Source organism: Neohortaea acidophila (assembly GCF_010093505.1).
Source record: "Neohortaea acidophila strain CBS 113389 unplaced genomic scaffold BDY17scaffold_10, whole genome shotgun sequence".
NCBI classification, from domain to species: Eukaryota; Fungi; Ascomycota; class Dothideomycetes; order Mycosphaerellales; family Teratosphaeriaceae; genus Neohortaea; species Neohortaea acidophila.
The window spans coordinates 960147-979205 of NW_022985519.1; the positions used below are offsets into that span (position 1 = coordinate 960147).

Sequence of the window (19059 nt, forward strand, 5' to 3'; positions counted from 1 at the left end):
GGCTTAAATGCTCATTACCCGTCCTTTCGTGCATGTTCGATGCCTCCCCAAGATCAGTCACCGTAGAATCTGTCCTCCTTCCACCAAGCCATATATACCACGAAGCCTCCTTAGGCCCACCGCTGGCGCTCATACGGGCTTGTGTCTTTCAGCCCACCCCTCTTCGAGGGCGGTCCCGATAGCTTTGATGTCGCTCATCCTGAAGGTTTTGCGGCCATCACTCTCTTCCGTCTTCTTCAGCATTTGCTCGAGATGCTTAAGCATAGCATGGGTTGACAAATTTTTTGTACTTGCGGTCAATGTGCACTTCGAGTTACCTGCCGGTCTCGATAGGTTGACGTTGAACATAATCGAGCCAGCTTGTAGAATCCCAAGTTCAGAAGGGAACTCAAGAGTGGAGAAGCCTATACGCAGGTGTCGGAGGTTTGCAACCTGCCCAATGGGTATACTGTGTAGAAACAGCCGCGTATCAATCGTGGGGCGGATGTGTGTCATGGGGCGGATGTGTGCCCACCCACGACCAGGGTGGGTGTAGCGTAGCTCAAAAGTGTGGTGGCCGTAGAAAATCGGAAGGACTTCGTTCCTGATGAGGTTACAGGTACGAGCCAATGGAGGCTGAGACGGACAGCTCAGTACTGCTGGCAAACTGCCGACGTAGAATTTGTAGACACGACTCCTGAGCTCAGGGGGGAGGTCCAGGAATTTGCCGAATCCAGTCGCATCGGCGTCCTCTAATTTCTTAATCATTCCGTCATGCCACCACTTCCTCAGGTCCACAATGTCGTGCCTTGGTAGACCACAGGCTTTGTAGGCAGATTCCATAGGTTGCAGAAGCCTGCGTCTCACGAGCTGTTGAAGCTCTTCATCGGTGCAGTTCTCGTATAAGAGCAGGCCACGGTCAAGCCTGACTTTTCTTGCGATGAGTTCAGGCTTCGATTCTAGTGCGATCGTGGCCGAACAACCAGCAGTAATGAGTGTAGATATGAGATCGCTCTGTGATAGGTGATCATACTGGTCAAAGCGCCAGTAGAAGTCGTAGGCAGCTTGGATGGTCATTGCGTCGACCTGTGTCGATGAATATGTGGAAGATGACTTTGGCTGTCGTGTAGATTGATGGTAGACGTCCGTCAGGTCGGAGGAGAATTCTCGATGAGTCTTAAGGAGTCGACTGACGTGGCGAGCGCACACCAGTTGTTCGGTGAGGTGCAGTTCACTTGGAAAGTGAGAGGTGGACTGAGTGTCTTGGTAAGACTTCGGCGGAGAGATTGATGGGAAAGTTGAATATTGTGGTGAGGCCAGTTCTTGGAGGCTGGCAGTGAGGTGGTATGTGAGTGTCGTGATGAGATCTCGCTCTAGCAGGCAGACCAGGAGTTGATGTCTGGAAGAGAAAGAAGAGTATCGAGCAAGACATGCGGTGGAAAAAGAAACAGGCTAACGCGCAGGACCCACCCTCACGTGCCACTCTCACGTGCGCACCATCAAGTGAAGTGAACTTCTTGCATTGAAGTGAGTTTACTCAAAACATTTGAATCATCGCAGGGATGCACATACTACCAAGGGTTCCCGAGCCTCCCCCATCAGCGCAATGCACACATCCACCTCTTACTCAGTACGCCGGAAAACGCTCAATCATCCATCAACCCAGCGTGCTGCATATGCTCCAAATGCAAAGGGCCGAAAATGTCCATCATGCATGCGTCGTTCCGCCGATTCCCGCCGCCGTCACAGGTTCTCGTCCGGAAAAGTCAAAGTTCACAGTTTCTCTTCATGACCACTTCCTGTTCTCAGGTTGTCGCGCCCAACTTTCTTCCTCTTCTCGCATGAGCATCTTTCCTTCGTCTTGTAATCCGCCAATCGCGCCCTTGACACTCTCGAACGTCAGCATCGTCGTCATGGCCGCGGGCACGGCGCGGATCATATTTGTGCCCATGCCGTTGTAGAATGCATGCCATCCTTCTTCCCGCAGGATGACTTTGAATGTGCGGATGACGCCTTTGTAGCGCGGTTCGTAGCGGAGGCCGTCGGAAGAGCCGACAGGCCGAGTTGGGAGGCGTTGAGAGTGGTGTGAGCCTTGGACACCGTTAGATGATTCCGGCTGCACGTAGCGCTGTTGCGTCTGGAGGCGGGTGCGTAGGACTTCGTGTGGGTAGGTGGCGCTTGTTGCGCAGACTTTGGACAGTAGGGTGGCGGTGAGGATGCCGAAGATGTTAGTCCAGGATTTGCCTGATTCGGCTGGGGCTTCGCCCATTTCGTAGCCGGTGATTCGCTGCTTGAAGTACTCGTATAGGGGGAATTGAATTGCAACGTGGGTGAGGCCAAGGAGGGCTGGGGCTAGGCCGGAGTAGAATGCGCCAAGGCCTTCTGCTCTGTACATCTTCCGCGCGGCATCTATAGTGCTAGTGTAGTTCCAGGGAGTACGTGCGCCGTCCGTGGCAGTACGCGAGACTTGTGACATCAGTCGAGTCTTGATAACCCAGATGGGATTTGTGGCAATGGTGCTGAAGGCGCCGGCGAGGAGAGACGCATATACGCGAGGCAGCCATTTGTCGTTCTCGGTGATGCCATAATGGTGGGTATAGAACCAATCCTTGCTGCTGTCATATACAGACATGTACACGGCCCAGGTGGGAAGATAGCCCAGAAGCATTGGCCCGAGACCGCGATACATGCCCTTGTAACCATCTTGTCGCAGGATCGTTCGCGCTGTTCCGAACAGCCCTCGATATATTATTGCCGTGGACGGGGTCTTGCCCGGAACGCCGGCGGTAGCAAAGGAACCTTGAGCTTGCAGCTTGGTCTTGATGACATCGAGCGGGCAGGTGACGATGCCGCTAGCCATACCGGCCATGGCACCGGAGAAGGAGTTGATGGTCGGGGTGGAGAGGTTGGCGCACCATCTTGCCACCGTGGGGAACGAAGTGTTCGGCTTGAGCCTCTCTTTCACCGGCGGCGAGCCATGTTCGGTGGACATGATCCTCAAGCCATGCAAACGTTATCGCGGTCGCTGCGGCATGCTCGGAAGAATGGAGATGAGGGGTGTAGGTGGGAGTTGGTAGAGGGATGACGTGGGAAGAAGATTCATGCGGTGGAAGAGGATTGCAGTCGAGAATGCTGTCCTCGTGCCTTCTTTCCGAGATCAAGCTGCTCTTGCTGATGTGAGGGTGTGAAGGGCCCCGCAGGACCGTCGGGGATGACTGCGCTATGTCATCCGTCCACAACAATAGTCAGGAAGGGGCGAGGCGGTGTCGGAGAGGTGGACATGCGCAGGTGCAGGTTGAAGGGCAGGCAATGGAGGCTCACAATCTCACGTCCTTCCAGTGCCCCGAGAAATGGCGGGCAGCGGTGGTGAAGAGAAGCTCGGACGTGTGGGGTGACGGAAGCCGCAAACTCTAATTCCCGGGTGTTTCCGCCGTTGCAAAGCAAAGCATAATCCTGAGCTCAAGACTCTCGACCTCCTACCTCTCAAGGTACTGGAAGACACTCCATTGCTCCACGACATCGTCACCCCCCACCCGTCAAGATGTCGCAGCCGTCGCTCGCCCCCTTCATCATCAAGCGTCCCTGGCTGCGGAGGTGGATGCAGCCGCTGTCGAACTGGTACATGGACAGCGCCGGATATCGCAAATTGGGATTGAGGTAGGCACCACGGGCATTGCGCATGCCTTCTCGCACTACAAGGCATGCCTGAGAGGGACTCCACGCTGATGATTCGCCGCCTGCAGAGTCGATGATCTGATCCCCGAAGAGAGCGAGGTGGTGCAGCTGGCCCTCAAGCGTTTGAGCCCCAAGGAGGCGTATGACCGGGTCTTCCGCATGCGAAGGGCCTTCCAGGTATGCTGAGGAAGAGGCAGATTTGGACGAGGAGAGGAATGGACGGAGCTAACGTTGGACAACAGTGCTCCTTGACACATCAGCTGCTTCCGAAGACCGAGTGGACAAAGCCAGATGAGGTATGCCCCACACGGAAGCCATGGCTCCTGCATCTGTTGTACAGTGACTGACATCTATTGCTATACAGGACTCCGCCTACCTCTCCCCCATCATCCGAGAAATCGAAAAGGAGCGCGCCGAGAGGGAGGACTTGGACTCCTTGACCATCAGGAAGAAGCCGGAGCCCGGTAGCAGACGGCATTGAGTGGTGTCGAGTGGATATACGCACTGCCAGACCCGACCGAGCAATATGTATATATGAACGCAAGGTTTACAATCAATGGCGCTCGTGTATCTTATAGAAGTGGCGTGCCATCGGCAGTGTATTGAATGGAGCATTCGCGAATGGTCAGCAAGCAGCAGACGGTCTCTTTCAACGCGTGAATGCATTGCTATGGCTATTTGATGCTTGTACGCGGCGCGTGCTCGTGTGTGCTTCAGACTGTATCCAGCAGACTCGGCAGCTGCTGTGTACGTATCATTCACATCTTGTGGACAGCTCAAGTACTCGCCCAAGCCGCCGCATATCGCCGGCCGACAATCTCTTACCAGCCAGGACGGGTTTCGGATCAAAATAAAAGGGCTTGGACTGCACCTGATGTTTTGGGGTCAGTAAGACACAACCGTGCTAGCATGTAGATATATCTTCCAGTCCTCACGTGATGTCGCTCCTCTCTCGTAGCGCGCCAAGCAGGCATCGATCGCGTAACTCTCCGTGCTGCTGACATCACATCCACGCTCATGTGCGACTCATCCCATCGTCAACTGCTTCCTTCAACACCAACTACTCAGAATATACAATCGATTAGAATCAACTCAAGCGGACAAGCCTTGACAACACTGGCTGCAGTTTTCGCCCGGAATCTCCTCGGGTTTCGGTTTACATTGAAAAAGGGGCATCTCCTCCATCACCAACACTTGCTCCATACCAGCTGTACTTCCCGCCCAAGCTTCCCGAGTACACAACAACGAGATATGTCTCTACGACGCTCATCCCGTGGGAAGTCTCTCGGCGAACAAAATGGGGGACAGCTGTCAGTGCCTCCGACGCCAAACGACGCTCCAACCAAAAAGCGTGGCCGGCAAAGCAAAGGCGCTGAAGCCGTCGTATCAACCAATGGCACTGCCGATGAGGCAAAAGCAGCAATGCCGCCTCCTCCAAGTACGCCCAACAAGCGACGCAAAGTAGTGAAGACGGAGCAGCCACCTCCCTTCACCCCTACCCCTTCGGCTGTCGGATTGATCGGGGCGCCAGGCGGCAACTATAGCACCGGCGACATCGACGACGTAACTCCGCCGCCTCCAACGAGGAGAGCCGAACCGCGCCACACGAATGCCCCACTTCTCACACCCAGGGGAACGCAAGTCGAACCGACATACAGCAACTTTGAAGAATCGCCCTCGAAAGCCGGGTCGAAGTCTCTAACGACCAACAAGTCTCTCCTGGAAGATGCATGCGCACATCTAACCAGCACAGACGCGAAGCTGGAACCCGTCGTCAACGCGCACCACTGCCGCGTCTTCTCCCCCGAAGGCCTGGCGGAGACCATCGATCCCTTCCGCTCCCTTGCGTCCGGCATTATGGCGCAACAGGTCTCGGGTGCAGCAGCTCGGAGCATTAAGAACAAATTCATCGGCCTGTTCCCGCCCGAATCGTGTCCGAACGGCTTCCCCACCGTAGCCGTCGTCTCGCAAACCTCCATCCCCCGACTGCGAGAAGCAGGGCTGTCGCAGCGGAAAGCAGAGTACATCCAAGGCCTCGCGCAGAAATTCCACGACCGCGAATTGACCGTCGACATGCTCATGAACGGCACGGACGAGGAAGTGATGGAGAAGCTCGTCGCGGTGCGCGGACTCGGGCGATGGAGTGTGGAGATGTTCATGTGCTTTGGTCTGAAGAGGATGGACGTCTTTTCCACCGGCGACTTGGGCGTGCAGAGGGGCATGGCGGCGTATGTGGGGCGAGATGTCGCCAAGTTGAAGACGAAGGGAGGAGGGAAGTGGAAGTATATGAGTGAGAAGGACATGCTGGACATTTCGGAGAAGTTCAGGCCGTATAGGAGTTTGTTTATGTGGGTGAGTGGAGTCCTATGTCCTCCCTTTATCTTTGAGATCGACGCTGATATGCTCGACAGTACATGTGGCGGATCGAAGACGTGGACGTTGCTGCGGTGGAAGATAACTAGGGTCGAGCTTGGGATGTACCTGCTATCTCCCGTACGGTTGCGACCATATCAATACATTTCTTCAGCTGGGACAATGCCGTTCCGCCTCAGATCTCGAACTTCTCGTCTCATGTTCGAGCGCGGCTACGATATTTCACAGCTGCATTTCGGCCTCGCCGAGCCTTGCAGAGGGGTGGAGAGACCAGCAGCGCAGCGCATCGCACGCGTGCTGCGACTCGACTCATAGGTCGTCGCACGGCCCGCTCACATCAATGAGATCTGCACGCTCTGATGACAGCATGCCATGGGCCAAAAGTAGGCGAGAAGATCGTGTTGTCGAAGCGTCGTGCGCAGATTGTTGGCGAGCGGCTCGGTCGGGAATCGTAATGTTCGTATGCACCGCCGCTGTTGCACAGTTGGATGGCGAGTGAAGCACACGTCCCAAGCGCAAACCCTCACCCTTCCCTCGACCTCCCTCCCCTTCCCTGAATAGTCCTAAGCCTCTCCTCAACCTCACTCCTCCCACTCCCCTTCCCACCTCCACCATCCCCCTTCTCAACGTCCTCGCCTTCGACCCCCCTCCCCATCAACCTTCCCCTCACCTCCCCAACCAACTCCCCCACCGTCCCTCCGCGCTGAGAACCCCCCACCCGCCCCTCAAACCCATGCCGGCGCCGACTCTCATTCAGCAAACTCAACCCTTCGCCCCCCGTGTCGGCGTCGCGGTGCCGTTGCGCGTTCGATTTCGCTGCTTGGATGCTGGTGACGCCGTAGATGAATAAGAGGGTGGCGAGGCTGGGGAGGATGAAGTATTTTTTCGAGAGGGGCATTTTTGATTCTTCTTCTTTTCGTTGATTTTGAATGCGGGGCGTTTGGATGTGTTTGTTTTGGGTTGATGACTTGGGAATTGAGGGCAGTGTAGTGGTGATGTCAGGGTTGTTTGGGAGGTGAGCTGCGAAAGTGGAGCTTGGGCCTTACGTGCAAGGTGGTGGATGAATGGATACATGTATGCAATGCCATTGAGCAAACCTGTATGATCCTCGGAATAAATGTATCAGAGTAATGTACTGCTATATACGCTCTGCATCACAGCTACTGCTGCTTCCAGCCCGCCGCCTGCAGACCCTCCTTGAGCGCATCCAACGCCCGCTCGATATCGTCCTTCTTGCCATCCATCACGCTCACACCCATATGTCCAAAGCGCACGTACTTCGTCGCGCACTCCTTGTGCAGGCCACCAGCAAATACGACACCCTTCTTGAGCACATGGGGCAGGACATCGGTAGGCTTCAGCCCATCCGGCAGCCAGATGGCCGTCATGCCTGAAGCCTGGTTCTCCGGCTTGGTGGCGAGTTGTTTGAGGCCCCACGACTCCACCGTCTTCTTGACGTGCTGGCTCACTTCCTTGTGGCGCTTGAAGCGGTCTTGCAGCGGGATGGAGAGGATTTGGTTGAGGGAGGTGTGCAGCGCGTGGATCAGCTGGGGCGACGGGGTGGCGAAGTAGGAGGGTTTCTTGGCCTCGTAGTTCCGGAGGATGGGGAGCCAGTTCTTCCAGCTGGCAAAGTAGCTGCCGGGGGGATGTGTTCGCTTTTCAAATGCTTCTATCGCACGACCGGATACCATGAGGATAGACAGACCGGCTGGACAGCCGATGGCTTTCTGCGAGGCGGACAAGACGACATCGAGATCCCAATCGTCGAAACGGATTTCCTCGCAGCCAACGCTGCATACGCCGTCGATGATGATGAGAGTGTCAGGGCTCACTTTCCGCACCAGCTTGGCGACGGCTTCGATTTCGGAGAGGACGCCGGTGGAGGTGTCGGTGTGGGTGATGGTGATGACCTTGTACTTCTTCTCTTTCAGCGCCTTCTCCACCGCATCCAGCTGCGGCCGGTCGCCAATGGGCGCCTTGAGCTGCGTCGCCTTGACGCCGTACGTCTCGAAGCAGTCGGCGAAGCTGTCGGCAAAGTAGCCGGTGTGCAGGACCAATGCCTCGTCGCCGGGCTCGGTGACGTTGGCCGCGACTTGGTCCCAGCCTAGAGTGCCGGAGCCGGAGATGACGATCGGTTGGCTCTTGGGGTTGGTGGTTTGGAAGAGTTTGCGCAGCTGGGCGAGCACGTCGCCGAAGACGTTGACGAAGGGCTGGCCGACGTGGGATTCGCTGTAGTGCGACATGCTCTGCAGCACCTCATCGGAGAACTCGACGGGGCCGGGGATGAGGATGGCGGGATGGGGCGGCTGCTGGGAGGCGGTGGCAGCGCCATTGGGAGCGGGTTCGGCCATTTCGATTTGTTTTTGCAGGGGGGACGTTTGGGCGCCGAGGGTTCGTCTCTGGTCGGTGACGATTTGGGGCGTGTTTCGAGAAGCGGATTTCCAGTTGCGGTCGGGAGAGGCGGTCAGTTGGGTGGGAGGTTGGGAGGAGAAGTGACGAGAAAGCAGCGCGAGTCGTTCATGAGGGGGCGCCAGCTTGGGAGAAAATGGAATGACGAGCCTTGGTGGGGCTCGAAAATGGCGAGCGATGCGCGGGGCGGCCAGGATGACGGATGGCACTTCCGAGGGGATTTGATTGAAGATGACTCGTGACATGCAATTGTACAGCACGGTCGTGTTTGGATGGAACGTCAAGTGGTCCTCGCAAGAAAATCAGTCAATGGTGTGGCGCTTGGCAACGTGTAATGATTCACATCCAAACGCCAACCTTTTGCCTTTGGAGCGTTGAGATGATCCCATCCGCCGGCAGTCCACACCGGCTCCGGGATTGCCCGCAGAGCCGCATTCCAATGATGGCCTTCGGAGCCTTCCTTCCAGCGTTTGCCTACTGCCTACACCAGCATCACCGTCTATCTCATCTTCCCAAACAACCATCGGGGTAGGCAGCAAGATGGCGTCGAGACTCATCCTCGTCATCGGCGACCTCTTCATCCCCGACCGCGCAATAGTCTGTCCTCTCCATGCCTCCCGCACATCCTCAAGAAAGAACATAAAGGCAGCAGGCTGACCGACTGGCTAGGACATACCCGCAAAGGTGCGCTCGTCACACAAGCGTCAACCCGTCACCACCTCATACTGAACCACCGCTGCAGTTCAAGAAACTCCTCACCCCCGGCAAAATCGGCCAAGTGCTGTGTCTAGGCAACCTGACCGCACCCTCCGTCTACTCCTTCCTCCGCAACCTCGCCCCCGACGTGCAGCTCGTCAAAGGCGACTACGATCTCCCTCTCACCTCCTCCAACCCCGCCGCACCCGCCGGTGCAAGCGCAGCACCAGAGAGCGGCTATGCTGTCACTACTGCATTATCAAAAGTCGTCACACACGGTAGCCTGCGCATAGGCTTCACCCATGCAGACGCCATCATACCCCCAGGCGACCCCGACGCCTTACTCATCTACGCACGTCAAATGGATGTGGATGTATTATGTTGGGGAGGGACATGTCGGTTCGAAGCATACGAGATGGAGGGCAAGTTCTTCGTCAATCCCGGTAGCGCAACAGGCGCAGTGAGCTGGGTGGACGAAGGACTGGGTGGCATGGGCGGAGGGGAGGAAGGCGCAAACGATGCGAGTGAAGAGGATGGGAATGTCCCGAGTTTCGTGCTCATGGATGTGCAAGGCGATGTGTTGGTGTTGTACGTGTATCAGTTGCGGAAAGACAAGGAGGGCAATGAGAGTGTGGGAGTGGAGAAGGTCAGTTTTCGGAAGGGTGTTGCTGGGGGTTGAATGAATGACATTTTCGTCTACACGAAGCGACCAGAGCTGTCTTCGATTCATGTCGGTGTTGTTGCACGTCTGCAGCAGCGACCTTGCGCGGCGTAAGATGACCTCACGTGCTCCACTTGCCAAGGGCCATGATGAAGCACATTCGAAGACCACTTCCTCTATCATGAAAAAGAAGAAGTAGAGGAAATGTATGCGCCCTCCCGTACCTTCTATCCATCTTATACATGCCTGCCTAATCCGGCCCCGTCGGCTGCAAGCACCAACCTGCCCGATGCAGACGCGATGCGGGGAAGGAGGCGGAGGGGAGGAGCTCGATCTTGGATGAGATGAGCAGATGCGATGCCACGCCACGCCCCAGACTCTCGGCGGGACCACAATTTGCCCGCATCGTTTTGCCCCATCATCATCCACCAGTGATGCGCGGGTACACGCCGGCGTACCGACTAATCCACCGTAGCGTGGCAGGCTAGACGGCGAAAAAAGGGCCGTCTCCATCACCTGCCCTTCCCGACTGCATCCCATCTTCCTATTAGCAATCTCACCTGGCCTCTGTCGTATATTCTTGGTGCTTGCGGTCTTTCTGCTTTCTCATCATTCACGTCACCATCCGAGTCTGTCCGAGTCCTTCACTGCATCACCACCTCGAGTCCTCTCCGATGCCTACAACATGCGCGCGCCACCGCGTCTGACCATCTCTAATACTCCTACATCTCCAACTGACTCACACCTACTCGGCATGCTGTAATGCGCAAACATGGGCGTGCACACCCATGACACCTGAAAATGTCCGACAACCATGATCACTTCCAAGGCCGCAGCCCCGCCGTCCTCTCCGTCACCCTCCTCTTCGCCACCCTCTCCACCATCTTCGTCGCCTTGCGCCTCATCTCGCGCGCCGCGATTGTGAAGAAAGTCGCCATCGATGACTACTTCATCGTCCTGGCCTGGCTCATTGCCGCCGGCATTACCTCCGCCATCTGCTATGGCTGCGCGTGGGGTCTCGGGCGGCATGAGACCAGCATCCCTCCCGACTGGCAGGAGAATCTGAGAAAGGCGGACTACGCTTTCAGCATCATGTACCAGCCTGCGCTCATGGCGTTCAAGACGTCCATCCTCGCCTTCTACCTCTCCCTGCCAACGATGAATCGACAGTTCAAATGGGCGTGCATCACCACTCTCTTCGCCGTCAACGCCGGAGGTCTGGCGCTATGTCTGGTCACCGTGTTCCAGTGCAGTCCAGTCGGAGCGGCCTTCCAAGTCCCCGAACCAGCCAACTCGCACTGCACCGACGTCATCACCATCTACCTCTCCTCTGTTCCGCTCAACATGATCACCGACCTGGCCCTGCTCTTCCTGCCCATGCCTCTGCTAACCGAACTGCGCCTCCCGCGAAAGCAAAAGATCATCCTCATCATCACCTTCAGCTTCGGCGCCTTTGTCACCATCGTCGATGTCATCCGCATCGTCTACCTGCAATCCGCCGCGCAGACTCGACTGCGTGAGATCTTCGACGGCACCCATAATACTTCGAGCTCCACCGAACACACCGACTTTAGCTGGTACGCAGCCCTGAGCTACATGTGGTCCGCCATAGAGGTCAACGTAGGAATCATGGTCGCTTGCGTCCCCGCCTTGAAACCGCTCGTGTCGCGATTTCTGCCGCACATGCTACGGGATCGGGGCGATGCGCGGGGGTCATTCGAAGCCCCAGGGAAAGCACCCTCGCCTCTTCATCTTTCGGCGCCGGAGGCGGAGAATGAAGCGCGGGAGGATTCTGGCGTATCAGACGGTGCTGATGATGGGCCGATGGGCATGCTCGACTTTCTCACCACACCGGAAATGACGGAGCTTCCAATGGCCACGCAGACCATGACCAGGCAGGCAAACAGCAGCCGCGACACCCGCCGACCCTCGGTCAATTTTTTCGATTTCGTGGATATGGGCAACAAGAAGAGTCTAGTGGAGTTGAGCGTGCGGGAGTCCGTCTTCCCTATCGCCATGGTCACCGTGCTGTTCTTCATCTGGGGCTTCGAATATGGGCTCCTCGATGTCTTGAATCAGCAATTCCAGCGGGTTGCCCATATGACGCCTACGCAGAGCACGGGTATTCACAGCGCCTACTGGGTGGGCTATTTCTTCGGACCGATACTCGTTGGCCGGCTGGTGTTGAAGCACTGGGGTTTCAAAGCCTGCTACCCCGTCGGCCTAGCAATCTACGGCTGCGGAACGCTCATCTTCTGGCCCGCCGCCGTCCTCACCTCCTTCCCCGCCTTCATCATCACCAACTTCATCGTCGCCTTCGGCCTGTCCATCCTAGAAGTCTCCGCAAACCCCTTCATCATCCTTTGCGGTCCGACAGAGTACAGCGAAATCCGGCTAAACTTCAGCCAAGGCGTGCAAGCAATCGGCAGCGTCGTCGCACCCCTAATCGCAGAGAAAGCCTTCTTCCGCCAAAGCCTGCACGCCCCTTCCCTCGTTGACACCCAATGGGCCTACCTCGGCATCTCCCTCTTCACCATCTCCCTCGCCGTCGCATACTACTACATCCCCCTGCCGGAAGTGAGCGACGTCGAGCTAGCCAACGCCGCCGAGCGCCTCGACGGCGCCAATCACGCCAAAATCCGCGGCTACAGCGTCATCTGGCTCACCCTGGCCGTCGGCGTCTTCGCCCAGTTCTGCTACGTCGGCGCGCAGGAGGTCAACGGCACCACCTTCGACGCCTACCTCACGCTCATCGCGCCCACACGCAATACGGCCAACTACATGGCGATAGCGCACACGGCCTTTGCCGTCTCGCGCTTCATGGCGGCGGGTTTGGGCTTCTGGGTGAAACCGCGCGTCCTCATCCTCACCTGCTTCCTCGCCTGTATTGTCTTCGAAGCCCTGGCCATGAACTTCTCCGGCGACACGGGGACCGCGATGATCATGCTCGTCTTCTTCTTTGAGGGTCCGCTGTTCTCGTTGATTTTCGCGCAGGCGCTGCGCGGCATGGGCCGCTACACGAAGATTGCGAGCGTGTGCATCACCGCCGCGGCCAGCGGGGGGGCAGTCTTCTCTCCTATTTCCAATCACCTCACCAACACCAGAGGAAGCGGAGGCGGCGGCGCCATGTTCGCTCTCGTCGTCGGCACCGCGGTCTTCGCTGCAGGCACCCTCTTCCCCCTTTGGCTAAACGGGAGTCCGCAGGCGAGGAAGCAGTGCGATCCCGTTATGAACTCTTCGTCAGCATCGGCGCCGACAGCCGCCGGCCCCGCTTCCGAGAAGGCGAGCGGCCTCTTCGCGTCCCTGCATGTGGGTAGGCAACGAGGCGGCGAGGGCAGGAGGAGTGTGGAGTCCAAGGAGGAATCGGGTAATGAATGATGACAAACACGACGAGGAGAGTAGGCTCCGGAGAGTCCGGGATTGGTGTTTTTTGCAGCGTTCCGAGCGAGTGTGCGTTTCGGGGTTTTTTTGTTGACGCGATCACGGTCGGTCTGCTTTTGTGTGCGCGGATATGTACAGCTCGACCTAGCCCTCTGTACATCCTCACGTCTTCGCTGAGCACTCACAGCACCTTCCTTCTTGTCTTCCTGCTATATCCCATAGCATACACTCCACCCCATAACAAAAGCCCATCGAACACTTCCCCCGACGCCCGCCAACCAGCCTGCATGCAGCACCACTCAGTCCCCAAAAGCCAAAATAAACGAGAGCCGCGCGGTCACACGCTTACATGATGAAGACCGATTCCCCGACGCGGTATGAGACGGGCCTTGAGTTTTGCGCGCTGAATCAGAAATTGTGGCTTTTGCTCACATGCACGGAAAGGCGTAGGGTGTAGTCAGCTGTAGGCTGTTGTTGCCTTTTTGTGCGGTTAGCCGGGATGGGCGCGGCGCGGCGTGGCTTTCCCGCGTGAGATGGAAATAGAATTGGCGAGGCTGCTGGATGTGACTAGGTGAGTGAGAAAGTGGATGGAGGAGGAGAAATCGGGAAGTTTGAGAGGGATAGAAAGCGCGGAATTCTAGATCTACAGGATCGGTGAACGCTCGCTTTCATTAGATTACGTCTAGTACAGTATATACGCGCGCCGAACTGCAGATTTCGAGGAGGAGGATGAGAAGGTCGAGGAGGAGGAGGAGGGAGAGGAGGAGGTTGTCGATGAGGATGGTGCGGATGATGTGAGTGAGCGCGCGGGTGCGTTCGCGTGCGCTGCTTTGTTCACCACGTGTCGATTTAGGAGGTAAGGGGAGTGGTGGGCCAGACGGCCATGCCCTGGAAGTTCTCGCGCGTGCCGAGAGACGTCAGGTCGAAGTACTGCGACTGCTTGGAGGTCTTGAGGTCGACGACGACGATTCCATCCGGATCCGCGAGCGAGTAGCTGTAGTTGTCGAGGATGGCGGTGTCGTAGAGGCCGCCTTCGGTGCCGTTGTTGCCGGGGGTGTGCACCTCGATGGGCGTCAAGAGCTTGCCGGTCGTGCCGTCGACGACGCTGATGCGCGTGCGGCCGGCGTCGTAGAGGTAGCCGTTCTTTTGCAGCGGGTTGTACGCGGTCCAGCACACGGCCGCCTCGCCGACGACGGTGATATTGTCGACTTGCCTCGGGGTGTTGCCTTGGGTGTCCACGAGGGCGCCGCCGGCGACGCCGAAGACGGGCGAGGAGATGAGGAAGGTTTCGTCGTTGATCCACGAGGCGCCGAAGTTGAAGATGAGGTCGCTGATTGAGCTGATTTTGGGCTTGGAGGAGACGACGCCGTTGCTGATGGTGTACTCGAGGAATTTGCCGGGGGTGGGGTTGGGCTTGGTGACCTGCGTGGAAGATTAGTATTTGCTGGTAGGTTAGGTCGTGGATCTCGGACTTACCGGGTTGCCCTTCACAATGACCCAGAGAGAGGTGGAGGCGGGGTTGAAAGAGATTTGAGTGACGGTGTCGACGGGGCCAGTGGGAGGGTTGGTCTGCTTGAAGCCGCTGTAGAGCGGGAGGGCCTTGCCGTGCTTGGTCAAGCCGCTGGCGGCAACCTTGAAGCACTGCACGCTGCCCTTGCTGCCGCCATTGAGGGCGCACACCAACTCAAGATCGGGAGAGTAGGCGACGGAGGTGGGAAAGTCGCCGTTGGTGGACTTGGTGTCGACGAGTTTCACGTCGGTGGGATCGGCGGTGTTGATGGTGAACATGACAATGGTGCCGGCGCCGGGGTTGACGGTGAAGAGGTACTGGAGTTGGGTTTAGTGGTGGACAACGAGGGTGAGTGATGCGAGACATGGTACTCACGTTGCCTCCGACGGTCACGATGCTCTGGGAGAAGAAGATACCAGCGGGGGTGGCGAGGGTGGAGATGGGGAAGGCGCCCTTGCCGCCGGTAGAGGTGAGGACGGGCTTGCCGAGGGAGCCATCCGAGGCAATGGCCATGGAGACGAGCTGGTTGTCGGAGGTGTTGGTGTTCTTGAGGAAGTAGGCGGCCGCGCCCTTGGCGGGAGGCTTGCCACTACCACCACCGCCGCCGCCTCCAGATGGAGGACCCCATGGGAAGGGAGAGGCGAGGACGGCCGGCAGGAGGGCGGCGAGGGAGAGGAAGCTGCGCATGTTGGTGGGTTGTGACGAGGGGTGTGAGAAGAGAAGAAGAGTGAGAGGAGGAGATGGGGTGGGATGAGATGAACGAAACAAGACTTTGGCAGGGAAACCAAGCTTTTTTATACCTGCTCCCAAGCTTTGTGGCGGGCATGGCAAGGCAGCACAGTAGGATGCATGATGCCGTCGCGCGCACGTCCGTGTACCAAATGCCAATAGCACGGTAACGTAACACCAGGCGTGCGCGGTATATTGCGTTGGCGCGTGAATAAGCGGGAGAGACGGAGGGCATTTGTCAGGATGTGAAGAAGTCACCAATATATCGGGCACCGCGAGGCTAGATGTGGAGAGAGTAGGCTACGGGTGAGGAATTATCTCAGCCTGATGAGCGGTAGGATAGGGCAGGGCCGGAAGGGGCGGGAACGATGCACGACACGTGCGAGGCAGTGCGGCTGGCGCGACGCGTTGGCCCTAGCGCGCCGTTTCACCGGTGGAGGGAGAGGAGGGCGTAAGCCGAGCGGCGCCGGGCGGTCACAGCCTTGTTTAGAGAGCGAAGACTGGCGTGGGTACATGTACCGAGTGAAGTCTGTCGGTGTCCAAAATTGGCAACAGCGCTAGTCCGTGCCAGGCAGGGGGAGGATGACAGAGCGGAGCGGGGGATGGTGCACGTGGAATCAGGCATTGTTCGACGTGGGTGTTGGGCCAGGAACCGACGTTGCATGGGAAGGTCGAGGCGGATGGGAGTGCGGCGCGGTGATGCTGAATCATGTTCTGTCATCCCGTCGCTGACAGATCATTTACCCGCAAGCACCCCACGGTCTCGTCCCGATTCCGCTGTCCCGATATTGCTGCGCGCCCAATTCATGTCATCTCGCTTGGAGGCTGCGGAACGATGTAGCAGGGCGGAAATGATGGAAGAAGGGGAAATGATGGAAGAAGTCGAGGATAGTGCAACAATGCGAGTGAGGTGGAGACGGACGAGAGATGGCGTCGCTCGGAAGACCTTCTCCGCCGCCAACCACGGCAGTGATCGCCCTCCACCCTCTCCCCAGCATACGTCATTGCAAACGACATTGATGATCGCAAATGGAAGTTTCTCAATGCCTCTAGCTGCCATAGCCGGAGTTAACGACGTATCCGCGTGCTCTTTTGCACTTTCTTCTTCTTCTTCTCCTTCTCCAACTTTTCATTCTCCTCACACCCACACTTCACTCACCCAATCAATCCGCACAAGTCTCATCACACCACCACCCATCATGCAAAAGGCACAAGAAGTCCTGGCGAAAGCCACCGACGGCAAGATTGGTCATAAACTTCCCACGGCTAAGTTGGGTAGACACGGGCCTGAGGTGACGAGGTTAGGCTTTGGAGCAATGGGCCTCGTAAGCAATACGGAATCACAACGCACAGTCATCAAAGCTACCACTCACTGACCCTCGTCCCCACTAACTAGAGCGCCTTCTACGGCACGCCCAAGCCCGATCCCGAGCGTTTCGCCGTGCTGGACAAGGTCTACGAGGAGGGCGAGCTGTTTTGGGACACGGCTGATGCCTACATGGACAATGAGGATCTAATTGGTTGGCACTTCCCTTCCCACCTGCTTGCACATGCTCCCACTGACTCCCCTCCCCCAGGCCAATGGTTCAAGAAGAACCCCGGCGCGCGCGAGAAGATCTTCCTCGCCTCCAAATTCGCCCTCACCATCGACGCAGATGGCAACCGCGGTCTCCGCAGCGACCCTGAGTACGTGCACGAGGCGTGTGCCAAATCCCTCCGCCGCCTCGGTGTCGACCACATCGACCTCTACTACTGCCATCGTCTCGATGGCAAGACGCCCGTGGAGAAGACGGTCGAGGCCATGAAGCAGCTCAAGCACGAGGGCAAGATCAAGCACATTGGCTTGTCCGAGTGCAGCTCCGACTCTCTGCGCCGTGCTTCCAAGATTGCACATATCGATGCTATCCAGATCGAGTACTCGTATGTTCTCCTCTGTCCACTTCTCCGCTCACCATGCTAACACGCCCCGCAGTCCCTTCTCCCTCGACATCGAGAGCGACCAGATTGGCCTCTTGAAGACTGCCCGTGAGCTTGGCGTGGCCATTGTTGCCTACTCACCCATCGGCAGAGGAATGTTGGGCGGAAACATCAAGGGTCCCCAGGACTTCGAGGAGGGAGACTTCCGCAAGTTCGCCCCGCGCTTCAGCGAGGAGAACTTCCCCAAGAACCTCGCGCTCGTCGACAAGCTCAACGCCATCGCCAAGAAGAAGAACGTGACAGCCAGCCAGCTGACCCTGGCCTGGGAGCTGGCCCAGGGCGACGACTTCTTCCCCATCCCGGGCACGACCAATGTCAACCGCGTCACGGAGAACATCAACTCGCTGAAGATCAAGCTCACCAAGGAGGAGGAGAGGGAGATTCGCCAGGCGTGCGAGTCGGCGCAAGTCTCTGGACACAGATACCCCGAGGCCTTCTCTGCCGGTCTGTTCGCCGACACCCCGCCTCTTTGAACATGAGATGCAGACGATTAGATAAAAGAGCGTGTGTTGCTATGCTTCCACGTTTCTAGATCAGACAGCAACCTCCTCAAATGAACGTTTGTCAGCTGCACCTTCTCGTGTAAGTGTGTCACGTGAGGCAACAGCACTTGAAGTGTTGTCAGTGTTGTAAGCCCTTTCTTCCATTCTACAACACTCCTTCCACATACAATGAGCCCGTGGTAAGCAGGTGCCCAAGTGGCAGAGGTAATCATAGCACTTCCTCTCCCCTCGACTCTCCCTCACTCTTCACTCCCCCCCACTCAACTGCTCACCACGATTCCAACAACTCATCTCTCCAACTCCATCCCAAATCAAACAGCAATACCAGCATCCCCAATCAAATCAATAACCATGCATATCCCAACCCTCACCACCCTCCTCACAGCAATCGCCCTCCCCCTCCTCGCAGTCCCAAATCCCCAAACAACCTACCTTCCCCCCTCAGGCTGCGGAACCGCAATCGACCTGTGCGTCCCCCATCCCCTCCACCAATCCCCAAAAAATAACCACTAACGCAAAAGCAAAACCCCCCAGCATAATCCAAGCCTGCCTCACCCTCGAACAACCCCGCCTAACCCTCTGCGCCCCAACAGACTAGCAGTGCCTCTGCGCGCAAACAACGGCCATCGCGACCTGCTTCGACGCCTGTCCTGCCGCCGGGGAAGCGTGGGGCGCGAAGCAGAGGGTCGTGGCGTTTTGCGAGGCGGCGATGGCGTGAGGTTTCCCCACCTTCTTCCCATCTCGACTTGATGGTTTTTGTTGTTGCGAGGTGATAGGCTGATTGTGAGTGAGGGGGATAGGTATCCTTCTTCCACCACTTCGGGGGTTGTGAATGGGTGGACAGCCATGCCTACGCTTACGACGTCGGTTTCTTCTACGGACTCGTGGGCTTCATACACAGCTTCGGCATCGATTCCCATCGATTCCACGCAGCCAGTCATGCCGGGGAATAAAACGACTCCATACCCGGTCATGCAACCTGCTACCAGCGTGGCGAGCGTAGTCTCTGCTTCAACTGTGTACGGCTTGGTCGCACTCTTCGTTGGCGTCTTGGGGTTTGTGATGGTTTGAAGTGTACGTGTGCGAGGAGCGGGCTGGGTTTGAAGGGGAAGAGAGCGTTGATGGTATCGGACTCGGAGAAGAGCGATGAGTAGCAAGAGGGGAGT

The 19059-nt window shown here is 57.4% G+C and overlaps 10 protein-coding genes across 10 annotated transcripts; 5 read left to right on the forward strand and 5 right to left on the reverse strand.

Annotated features, from left to right (window-relative positions):
* Nucleotides 1-129: 129 nt before the first annotated feature.
* Nucleotides 130-1056, reverse strand: BDY17DRAFT_327240 (uncharacterized protein; the record flags this gene model as incomplete). Its single annotated transcript, XM_033737645.1, has 1 exon — nt 130-1056. The coding sequence occupies one exon, from the start codon at nt 1054-1056 to the stop codon at nt 130-132; it is 927 nt and encodes a 308-aa protein (XP_033586846.1).
* Nucleotides 1057-1422: 366 nt separating this feature from the next.
* Nucleotides 1423-3138, reverse strand: BDY17DRAFT_35282 (mitochondrial carrier domain-containing protein). The gene has a single exon (XM_033738225.1). The coding sequence runs from the start codon at nt 2969-2971 to the stop codon at nt 1766-1768; it is 1206 nt and encodes a 401-aa protein (XP_033586847.1). The 5' UTR covers nt 2972-3138; the 3' UTR covers nt 1423-1765.
* A 316-nt stretch (nt 3139-3454) lies between these two features.
* BDY17DRAFT_303547 (ubiquinol-cytochrome C reductase complex 14kD subunit-domain-containing protein) lies at nt 3455-4537 on the forward strand. The gene is made up of 4 exons (XM_033734590.1): nt 3455-3636; nt 3723-3831; nt 3897-3950; nt 4019-4537. The coding sequence occupies exons 1-4, from the start codon at nt 3521-3523 to the stop codon at nt 4133-4135; spliced, it is 396 nt and encodes a 131-aa protein (XP_033586848.1). The 5' UTR covers nt 3455-3520; the 3' UTR covers nt 4136-4537.
* A 130-nt stretch (nt 4538-4667) lies between these two features.
* Nucleotides 4668-6675, forward strand: BDY17DRAFT_303550 (DNA glycosylase). The gene has a single exon (XM_033734591.1). It carries the CDS (start codon nt 4672-4674, stop codon nt 6340-6342), a length of 1671 nt encoding a protein of 556 aa, XP_033586849.1. The 5' UTR covers nt 4668-4671; the 3' UTR covers nt 6343-6675.
* A 71-nt stretch (nt 6676-6746) lies between these two features.
* On the reverse strand, nt 6747-8748 carry BDY17DRAFT_303552 (pyridoxal phosphate-dependent transferase). The gene has a single exon (XM_033734592.1). The coding sequence runs from the start codon at nt 8679-8681 to the stop codon at nt 7188-7190; it is 1494 nt and encodes a 497-aa protein (XP_033586850.1). The 5' UTR covers nt 8682-8748; the 3' UTR covers nt 6747-7187.
* Nucleotides 8749-10117, forward strand: BDY17DRAFT_303555 (Metallo-dependent phosphatase-like protein). Its single transcript, XM_033734593.1, has 3 exons — nt 8749-9033; nt 9106-9120; nt 9179-10117. The coding sequence occupies exons 1-3, from the start codon at nt 8977-8979 to the stop codon at nt 9809-9811; spliced, it is 705 nt and encodes a 234-aa protein (XP_033586851.1). The 5' UTR covers nt 8749-8976; the 3' UTR covers nt 9812-10117.
* BDY17DRAFT_303556 (major facilitator superfamily domain-containing protein) lies at nt 10103-13353 on the forward strand. The gene has a single exon (XM_033734594.1). It carries the CDS (start codon nt 10595-10597, stop codon nt 13169-13171), a length of 2577 nt encoding a protein of 858 aa, XP_033586852.1. The 5' UTR covers nt 10103-10594; the 3' UTR covers nt 13172-13353.
* A 394-nt stretch (nt 13354-13747) lies between these two features.
* Nucleotides 13748-15430, reverse strand: BDY17DRAFT_303557 (uncharacterized protein). Its single transcript, XM_033734595.1, has 3 exons — nt 15060-15430; nt 14651-15001; nt 13748-14596 (listed from the first exon to the last, which is right to left on the reverse strand). The coding sequence occupies exons 1-3, from the start codon at nt 15369-15371 to the stop codon at nt 14024-14026; spliced, it is 1236 nt and encodes a 411-aa protein (XP_033586853.1). The 5' UTR covers nt 15372-15430; the 3' UTR covers nt 13748-14023.
* A 75-nt stretch (nt 15431-15505) lies between these two features.
* BDY17DRAFT_303559 (uncharacterized protein) lies at nt 15506-16429 on the reverse strand. The gene has a single exon (XM_033734596.1). It carries the CDS (start codon nt 16132-16134, stop codon nt 15841-15843), a length of 294 nt encoding a protein of 97 aa, XP_033586854.1. The 5' UTR covers nt 16135-16429; the 3' UTR covers nt 15506-15840.
* Nucleotides 16430-16612: 183 nt separating this feature from the next.
* On the forward strand, nt 16613-17863 carry BDY17DRAFT_255917 (NADP-dependent oxidoreductase domain-containing protein; the record flags this gene model as incomplete). The annotated part of the gene is made up of 4 exons (XM_033731567.1): nt 16613-16738; nt 16810-16933; nt 16991-17333; nt 17386-17863. The coding sequence occupies 4 exons, from the start codon at nt 16613-16615 to the stop codon at nt 17861-17863; spliced, it is 1071 nt and encodes a 356-aa protein (XP_033586855.1).
* Between the last annotated feature and the right edge of the window lie 1196 nt (nt 17864-19059).

Bases quoted from the DNA above. Each gene is read 5' to 3' on its own strand.
- BDY17DRAFT_35282 (XM_033738225.1), bottom strand. From the start codon at position 2,971: ATGTCCACCGAACATGGCTCGCCGCCGGTGAAAGAGAGGCTCAAGCCG.
- BDY17DRAFT_303555 (XM_033734593.1), top strand. From the start codon at position 8,977: ATGGCGTCGAGACTCATCCTCGTCATCGGCGACCTCTTCATCCCCGAC.
- BDY17DRAFT_303559 (XM_033734596.1), bottom strand. From the start codon at position 16,134: ATGACAGAACATGATTCAGCATCACCGCGCCGCACTCCCATCCGCCTC.
- BDY17DRAFT_303556 (XM_033734594.1), top strand. From the start codon at position 10,595: ATGTCCGACAACCATGATCACTTCCAAGGCCGCAGCCCCGCCGTCCTC.
- BDY17DRAFT_303552 (XM_033734592.1), bottom strand. From the start codon at position 8,681: ATGTCACGAGTCATCTTCAATCAAATCCCCTCGGAAGTGCCATCCGTC.
- BDY17DRAFT_303557 (XM_033734595.1), bottom strand. From the start codon at position 15,371: ATGCGCAGCTTCCTCTCCCTCGCCGCCCTCCTGCCGGCCGTCCTCGCC. The intron at 15,002-15,059 runs GTGAGTACCATG...ACCCAACTCCAG, and splicing joins TCGTGACCGTCGGAGGCAAC to TACCTCTTCACCGTCAACCC. The intron at 14,597-14,650 runs GTAAGTCCGAGA...TCTTCCACGCAG, and splicing joins TCATTGTGAAGGGCAACCCG to GTCACCAAGCCCAACCCCAC.
- BDY17DRAFT_303550 (XM_033734591.1), top strand. From the start codon at position 4,672: ATGTGCGACTCATCCCATCGTCAACTGCTTCCTTCAACACCAACTACT.
- BDY17DRAFT_303547 (XM_033734590.1), top strand. From the start codon at position 3,521: ATGTCGCAGCCGTCGCTCGCCCCCTTCATCATCAAGCGTCCCTGGCTG. The intron at 3,637-3,722 runs GTAGGCACCACG...CGCCGCCTGCAG, and splicing joins TATCGCAAATTGGGATTGAG to AGTCGATGATCTGATCCCCG. The intron at 3,832-3,896 runs GTATGCTGAGGA...GTTGGACAACAG, and splicing joins GCATGCGAAGGGCCTTCCAG to TGCTCCTTGACACATCAGCT.